General features: G+C 48.8%; 1 protein-coding gene across 2 annotated transcripts; it reads left to right on the top strand.

Annotated features, from left to right (window-relative positions):
• Positions 1-966: 966 nt before the first annotated feature.
• On the top strand, positions 967-7,834 carry KCNE1 (potassium voltage-gated channel subfamily E regulatory subunit 1). Of its 2 annotated transcripts, none has more exons than XM_027543576.1 (3): positions 967-1,322; positions 2,301-2,395; positions 7,132-7,834. In XM_027543576.1, the coding sequence occupies exon 3, from the start codon at positions 7,178-7,180 to the stop codon at positions 7,565-7,567; it is 390 nt and encodes a 129-aa protein (XP_027399377.1). In that variant the 5' UTR covers positions 967-1,322; positions 2,301-2,395; positions 7,132-7,177; the 3' UTR covers positions 7,568-7,834. The 2 variants fall into 2 exon arrangements, with proteins under 2 accessions (XP_027399377.1, XP_027398746.1); XM_027542945.1 differs by having other exon boundaries at positions 968-1,322; positions 7,128-7,834.
• Positions 7,835-8,622: the final 788 nt, after the last annotated feature.

The following is an 8,622-nucleotide window of genomic DNA, read 5'->3' on the forward strand; positions in this document are numbered from 1 at the left end:
GGAGAAAATGTCTTGTATCTCTAGGTCAAGAATCAAATTTCTCTGCTTCCTGCCTGCGGACTGCAAGCCTGGACCTTGTTCCCTAGCACTTTCAAGGGACTGTTATTTAGGAACTGCCCCTCTCAAGCTGGTCTCCCCCACCACCTCCAGGCTAGTGGGCAGCTGCTGGAAGATTTGCCTGGAGGTTACTGGGGCCGTGGCTTAGTTTTTGCCCCTGATGGCCCTAAAGTCTGTTGCCCACCACCTCAGGAACTTTGGGTCTGGGCTGCCAAGGCATGGATGGCTCCAGTCACACCTGTGCACCCTCCTACACTGCCCTCCTCCCATCTGTCTGATCCACAGCTGCACCCCGAACTCAGGACAGGACACCTGGTCAGTGGGTGCTCAATAAAAGCTTGCTGAATAGGTGCATGGCCACTAGTGGGTTTCAACTGATGCTTTTGAACTGTGGTGTTGGAGAAGACTCTTGAGAGTCCCTTGGACTGCAAGGAGATCCAACCAGTCCATTCTGAAGGAGATCAGCCCTGGGATTTCTTTGGAAGGAATGATGCTAAAGCTGAAACTCCAGTACTTTGGCCACCTCATGTGAAGAGCTGACTCCTTGGAGAAGACCCTGATGCTGGGAAAGATTGAAGGCAGGAGGAGAAGGGGATGACAGTGGATGAGATGGTTGGATGGCATCACCGACTCGATGGACATGAGTTTGAGTAGGCTCTGGGGAGTTTGTGATGGACAGGGAGGCTTAGCGTGCTGTAGTCCATGGGGTCGCAAAGAGTCAGACACGACTGAGTGAACTGACTGGGTACAGTTAACAAGGGTCAGCTGGAGTTTTGAAAAGCGTCCTTGAAGTGATTGTTTGGAGCTGTTTGCAAAGGAGTTTAGTGAGTGCCTGGCCGAGAGTAGGGGGGGGTCTCTGGGACTGACTTCTCTTGGCCACTGCGGTTTCTTGTTTGCCAACTCCACCCCCAACCTCCCACCCCCAGGAAGGTCTAGCCGTCTGGCTGTCCTGCTGGCTGGCAGTTCTAATACAAACTCTCGGCGGACTCTGCGCCTACTCCGAGTGCCAGAGCATTTGCTGGGGCTAAACGCAGGGTGAGGAGAATCGGGGTGACCCCGGGGCTGGACCGAGGTGTCCTGGGGGCCGCGGGCTTGGCCGGGACGCTCGGGGGATGGGGCGGGGCGCCCTGTGACTCCGAAGGCCCCGCCCGCCCCGCCACGCGCTCCCTGGCCGAGCGCGCTGCCTGCCGCGCGGTTTTCTGTGCCCTGCGCTCGTCCTGCGCGGACCCCGCTGCGCACCCGGCTCTCTCCGCGCCCCAGACCCGGTAAGTCAAGGGCTCGTGCCTCCCGGTTTCTCGCCTGGCGGCGCGCGATGCCCTAAATCGGGCGACCCTGAGGGGAGAGTCCAGGCACAGGTCTCAGCCCCTCTGGGCTGCTGCGGGTGCCCCAGGCAGGGGGCACAGCGACCCCCTTGGAAGGCAGAGTAGATGACCCTGGCTCATGCCTTCTTCCCCTCTGTCCTCTTCACTTCTAGAACGCATGCAGAGAAAAATCATCTCAGGGCCAAATAACAACTTTCCCCCGTTGTTATTAAATGACAGTCGTTCCTGTAGAAAGTTGGGGAAATACTTAAAGACATCCAAAGAAAACTAAAACTGCCCACGATCTTAGCCCCCGCTTGGGTTCAGAGACCTCCAGATCAGGCAAGACGCATACACACCGGCCTCAAAGGGGACTTTTTCCTTTTGGGGGACCAGAAAAGTTCTTGGGCCTTGGCATGTCCCCAGGGAAAAGGCATGGGACACGGAGAACATTACTGATATCTGATCTTGATTTTAAGTGGGGGAAGCCTGGAACTTTTAGAAGAAAGTTGACCTGGTACCAATCACCTGTTATGTGCCCAGGCTATCAGGTGCTAACCCACCCACCCAATCCCCATCACTCCCAAGCTCCACCCTCGATTTTTTTAGACTGCTGTACCTGAACTGACCGTTTGAGTCCCCTTTCAGGTTAATAAAGAGCTTCCAGCTCCATAAAGGAAGGGCTTGTCAATAACCACAGCTGTTACTTATGGTCAGGATGATGGGGAACTTTGCTGTGGTCGGCCACTGCTTTAAATCATGTGATCAATAAATTGCCAGCAGGTGCAGTGGACTCTGATCTATGGGCTTCTAACCGGGGTGCAAAACCCTTCGGCTTGCTCTGGTCTGTTTCATGCTGCCCATCAGAGATGAGCTGAGGTTGGGTCTGAGGAAGTCAACCTTGGTTTCCAGAATATTCAGGTTATCTCTGGCTTTTGATAGGTTCTTAGGAAGTGGATTGTTTTGAAAATAAAGTACACCGTGAAGACCTCTAAGGGACTCGCTTTTGTCATCTCAAGTCTCTGAAGGCAGAGCTGGTGAGACAGTTTCTGTGTGTTTGGGGCTTTCTGGGAGTTGAATGTGACATTTACTTACACAGGTATTCACACATGCATGCCTGCATCTGTGAATATTTACTCTGTTCCTGCCGTATGCCAGACATCGTTCTAGTCTTTGGGGTACATGGGAACAAGACAGGCAAAGATCCTGGCCCTCCAAAGCCCTCCAAAGATAGGGAAGACAAATGATAAACAATGAACACAAGAAACCAGAAAACTATACTGAGTGCAGTTGATAAGTGCTATGGAAAAAGGCAGAGTAAGTTACGGGAAATGGAAGGGAGGAGTAAAAATTTTGCTGTATTGACAATTACTGATGGTCTTAAACCTTTTTAGGAAAAGAAGAGTTGCATATATATATATATATATAAAGCTATATTAATATTATATATAATGCATGCTATATATAATATAAGATACAACTATATTAACATCAAGTTTAATATATAAAATAAATAATGCTAACTAACTATACATAAAAATAATTTAAATTTTATTACATAAAAACAGACTACATTGAAAGAGGTTTTCCTTGGGTTACCCACTAAGCTCTTTCCAGTGTGAATTCTACTTTATTGATTATTTGCTCTTCACATTCATGTCGTAGTTGATTGCACTTTCCTATTTAATTCAGCAAACCCTTACTGAGTCATTCTGGAGATGTGAGTGAGGTCAAGGTGAACAAGACAGTCTCTGACCTTACTGAGCCCCCTGGAAATGCACAGAAATGTCTACAAAGGATTGCAACACAACTTAGAATCCGGGCAGTAGAGACAGAGCACTGTAAGGGCCCAGAGTAGAGGAGGGGACTTCTTAAAGGGGCTTCACCAGTTGGCTCAGACATGCGCTTATGGTGGACTCATGGAATTTTGACAATCAAACACGGGGGTCTCACCTTTTTTGCAGAGAAACCAGCGAAAGTAAAAGACAGGAAAGCTGTGGGCTCATTCCATGCCTCCTTTAAACCCTGTAGTACAGTCAGGGAGAATCCCATTAACCTCAGTTTTCAGATGAGGAAACCGGGGCTCCCCGAGTTCATTTAATTTGCTGCAGGTGAGATTCTTCCTTCTCTGTGACTTCATGTGTCCTCCCAGAGAATGCCCTTCCATTCTCCATGCCAAAAGGCTCGTCTTTTTCACACACACAGTTTGACCCAGTCCCTCTCATCAGCTCCCTGGTTCCCATCTCCACCCTTCACACCTCAGAGTTCCTCTCTGTAACCCACAGAGAGGTCTGAGAAGCTCTTGGTCCTACGACCAGACTCAAGAGCCAGCAGGGAGTCCTTTTCCGATCTTTGAGGGCAGTCGGATGTCATGCCTCTGTACAGGTTTCATCCTGATTTTTTGAGACTATGCGAGGGAAGGAGGTAAAAAGCCCAAAACAAAGCCAGCTGACTGCCTGGAAGGGTCTGAGCCCCTGTTGGCTTCTTTGCTGCCGAGAGGCAATTTGGACATTCCGTGTTCAGCCACCCAGTCATGTCTGACTCTTTGTGACCCCTATAGACTCCAGAATGCCAGGCTTCTCTGTCCTTCACTATCTCCTGGAATTTGCTCAAATTCATGTTCATTGAGTTGGTGATGCCATCTAACCATCTCATCCTTTGCCACCCTCTTCTCCTCCTGGCCTCAATCTTTCCCAGCATCAGGGTCTTTTCCAATGAGTCAGCTCTTCGCATCAAGTGGCGAGAGTATTGGAGCCTCAGTTTCAGCATCAGTCCTTCCAATGAATATGCAGGGTTGATTTCCTTTAGGATGGACTGGTTTGATCTCCTTGAACATAGTGTTGTGATAAAGATGAAAACAGTTGACAGTTACTTCCAAGGAAAATTGGAAATTTCTCACCGAATTCTTGACTCAGTAAGATCCTGTTCACCCAAATGAAGCTTATCCATAATTGTTTGTCCCTAGTTCTGCTTCCTGAAGCAAATAATATTGATTTCAAAACTGGTTGCTCTTTCTAGGAAAGGCTTAGGGAATGCTGTCAAGCGTGACGGGAATGTCACCCCCATCCCACCGCTATGGTCCCCGGGAGCCTCCTGGTTTCACTAGAACTGAGCCAGGGCTGGAATTTGTATCCCTGACCTTCCTCCTTCCTGGACTCCACCCCAGAATCTGGCCCTTTCAGCAGAGAGCTTGGAGTCAGCCACAAAAGCCCTTTCAGTAAACGCGTAGGAAAGGGTGAGAGGTGCAGTGCTGGGAAAACTGCTCTAAAAGCCTGTTATCAGTGCTGATATGTGACAGAGCCGGAACTCCAGGGAAAAATGCAGAAGGTGAGGCCTGTGCTGGGAATACAGTGACATCACTTGCTGCCCCCGCTTCCCCCTGCTACAGGGGGGCAGTGCCGGAGGCCTGCTTGGTCTCCATTTGCAACTGTTCAGCTCATCCCAGCAGCCCACAGTCATGAATCCTGAGTGAGTCAGTGGACCAGAAGCCCTGGGACTAAGCTTTGAAAAAAAAATTGCACTAACCTTAACTGGACAGCAAGGAGATCCAGCCAGTCCATCCTAAAGGAAATCAACCCTAAATATTCATTGGAAGGACTGATGCTGAAACTGAAGCTCCAATACTTTGGCCACCTAATGAGAAGAGCTGACTCATTGGAAAAGACCCTGATGCTGGGAAAGATTGAAGGCAGGAGGAGAAGGGGGTGACAGGATCGGATGTTGGATGGCATCATCGACACGATGGACATGACTTTGGGCAAACTTCAGGAGATGGTGATGGGCAGGGAAGGCTGACATGCTGTAGTCCATGGGGTCTCAAAGAGTTAGACATGACTTAGCAACTGAACAACAAACCTTGATTAGGGGCAGTGAGACCCTATGAAAGGTCTCAAACCCAAGCAGAAGCAGAAACTTCTGGAACCAACCCTCCCCTCTTTCTGGGCCCAATAAGGCCAGTTTGAAAATGTTCAGCACAAGCTGAGCATCAAGCTGGTTGTGTTTGGAGTTGGTTCCTGCTTCCTGCTTCCTGCTTCCTGCTGCTTCTGCCTCCTCCAGCCCCATATTCCCTGAGCGAGATACAAAAACCTGTGGTTCTCCCTGGTCCAGGAGAGGGTTCATCTGTTGCCTATTTAGATCAGAAGCCAGTCCCCACTTGGGTAGACCCAGTTTTATCTGATACAAGTGGCTGGCTTCTCAGTTTCTTTGAGCCTAAATACAGATCCACCGTCTCTCTGCAAGATCCGGAGAACTCCTTTTCTGTGCTAATAAAATGTGAGTCCATGGCTAAAAGATTAAAGTTTATGGGTGCATTTTTAATAGGAGACATGACTTCAAGCAAGTCAGCTCACCTCTATCCAGCCCAGTTTTCTATAAAGTTAAGGTCGTTGAATCAGCTGGTCTCCAAATCCACTGGAGTCCAGCAGTCTTAACTGTGGCCACCAGGCAGTGCTTTGGCATTATAATGGATGTGAACTTAGGGAATGGGCCACAGCCCCCAGCTGTCGTGCAGATTAGGTTCCGTGTCATTTGTACCGTGCTGATTATTAGAGGATGTTGCCAAGCTCATCGTGTGACTCATTATGCAAACACACCATGAGACTCAGCAGGCAAGCCTTGGGGGCACAGAATGCATTTAGCAAAAGTGATACAATAAGTGTAAAGTCAGAAGAGACTTTTCGTTAAAAATAACAGCATTGTTATTTGAAAGGCAGTTAATTCACTTGGCTTTTCTGGTTTGCCACCAAGTTCTGACAGGCTCAGCAGAGATGCCAGCGTGAGTTCAGATGGGGGCAGCTGAGGTCACGGTGATGACTTAGGAATTTTTCTCCAAAACTCCTGTTCAGGTTGTATGATGGATGCACAAGACTGAAAAAGAAAATCTGAAAAGCAAACAAGATTAGAAAATTATGCTATGAAATTTCTATTTCTCTTCTTAGAAAGTTCTTCCAGGTATTCAGGGAGCACAATACACTGATTGGTCAGTTTCCTAAGGGTTAGGGTTCTCAATCACGGCTACCAAGTAGGATCACCTGGGAAGTTTGGGAAAGTCACAGTGCCAGACAGGAACCCAGGCCAAGGGTCTCTCTTTCTCTTCTTTACAAGGCCACTGCCTTGTCAGATTAGGGCCTTACCTTCAGGACCATACCTAGGTGCTTCAGTGGTAAAGATTCCACCTGCCAATGCAAGAAACCCAGGAGACGCAAGTTTGACCCCTGGGTTGGGACAATCCCCTGGAGTGGGAAATGGCAACCCGCTCCAGTATTCTTGCTTGGAAAATTTCATGGACAGAGGTGCCTGGCCAGCTGTAGTCCATGGGGTTGCAAAGAGTCAGACACAACTGAGCGACTGAGCATACATGCACAACCTTAATTAGCTCCTAAAGACCCTACCTCCAGCCACATTAGGGGTTGCAGCTTGAACATATAAATTGAGGGGGACACAGTTTGGTCCATAGCACATAAACTAAAAGATACACCTATCACAAAATATGTGCATTCAAGGAGCTCTTCCTGCTGATCACCTGCAGTGACAGGGGCTGGAAATGGTGAATAGAAATAAACGTGAATCAATTAATCATTTGACCCATCAAGAGAGGGCACTGTGCAGATCCCAGGTGGCACATCCCATAACAGATGAGTGTGGTTAGGGTACGCCGTCACTGGGATTTTTAAAAAATCTGTGTGGTGTGTGTGTGTGGTGGTGGTGGCTGGGGGGGTGGGTTTGGGGCCAGTCCATATTTTGTGATTTCAGGTTGCACTTTTCTTTAAGACAGTTTTCCTGGGAAGTTCACCCTCCCGGAGTGAAACCTGACTCTCAGGATGATCCTGTCTAACGCCACAGCCGTGACACCTGTGCTGACCAAGTTATGGCAGGGGACGGTTCAACAGGGCAGCAACACGACTGGGCTGGCCCGCAGGTTCCCAGGCCATGAGGACGGCAAGCTGGCAGCCCTCTACATCCTCATGGTCCTCGGCTTTTTCGGCTTCTTCACCCTGGGCATCATGCTGAGTTACATCCGCTCCAAGAAACTGGAGCACTCCCATGACCCATACAACGTGTACATTGAGTCCGACACTTGGCAGGAGCAGGACAAGGCGTACTTTCAGGCCCGGATTCTGGAGAGCTGCAGGGCATGTTACGTCATTGAGAACCAGCTGGCTGTGGAGCGACCCAGTGCATACCTTCCCGAGATGAAGCGGTCGTCCTGACCCCAGGACCAGTCAAAACTGGACAGAGCCTCCCTGATGAGCTGATTTTTCTAATCACATGTTCCTTTTTTCTTTATTGTATGAGTATAATTGGGGTTTTTGTCTATCATAAGGGGTGAAAGGGTGATTTAATGTCACTATATTTCTAAAATCACATTCCTTCTATAATAGATTGTCAGTCATTCCCCAGTATCCATGACTGCCTTGTTAATTGCAGCAAAATCCCTGCAATCATGGCCTCTGAGAATAAAAGCCATATTTCCCTGACTCCCTTGCAGCTAGCAAGGTCATGTGTATGAAATTCTGGCCAGCAGAAGGGGGAGTGATGAGTGCAGTTTCCCGGTGAGCCTTGAAAAGGAAAGGATATGTCCCCCAGCCCCCTTTCTCCTTTACCACTGGCTGGGACATGGATGAGGTGGTGAGCCAGCTTTGAGTCTGGAAAAGGACTGTGTTTTCACAGATGGCAGAGCAACAGGAATCTGGGTCCCTGGGCAATGGCATGGGCCAGGGTCTGGTCAATCACCAGCTCAAACTTCACAAGAATGGGAAACCAACTCTGATCTTCCTTAGCCACTGTCATTTTGGTTTCTGTTAAAGTAACAGAATGAGCTTCCCTAGTGGTTCAGTGGTAAAGAATCTGCCTGCAGTGCAGGAGCCTCAGGAGATGCAGGTTTAGTCCCTGGGTTGGGAAGATCCCCTGGAGAAGGGCATGGAAATCCACTACAGTATTCTTACCTGGAAAATTCCATGGACAGAGCAACCTGGTGGGCTACAGTCCATGGCAAAGAGTGGGATATGACTGAAGCAACTTAGCATGCACACACAAGTAACAGAATCAACATCCTGATGAACACACCTTTCTTATGGAACTGAGACCAAAGGCATAACACTTCCATATTTGTCACAAGCATGCTTTCCCCCTTGTTACAGGACATCCTTTTCCCTTTTTACTTGTACCCTCACTACAGAGGCTCCATCCTCTCTATGCTTTCCTGCTTCCCACTCCTCCCTTATGACCATCCTACACACACACAACCCCCTTCCAAAACACACAG

Source organism: Bos indicus x Bos taurus, chromosome 1 (genome assembly GCF_003369695.1).
Source record: "Bos indicus x Bos taurus breed Angus x Brahman F1 hybrid chromosome 1, Bos_hybrid_MaternalHap_v2.0, whole genome shotgun sequence".
In the NCBI taxonomy this organism is placed as follows: Eukaryota; Metazoa; Chordata; class Mammalia; order Artiodactyla; family Bovidae; genus Bos; species Bos indicus x Bos taurus.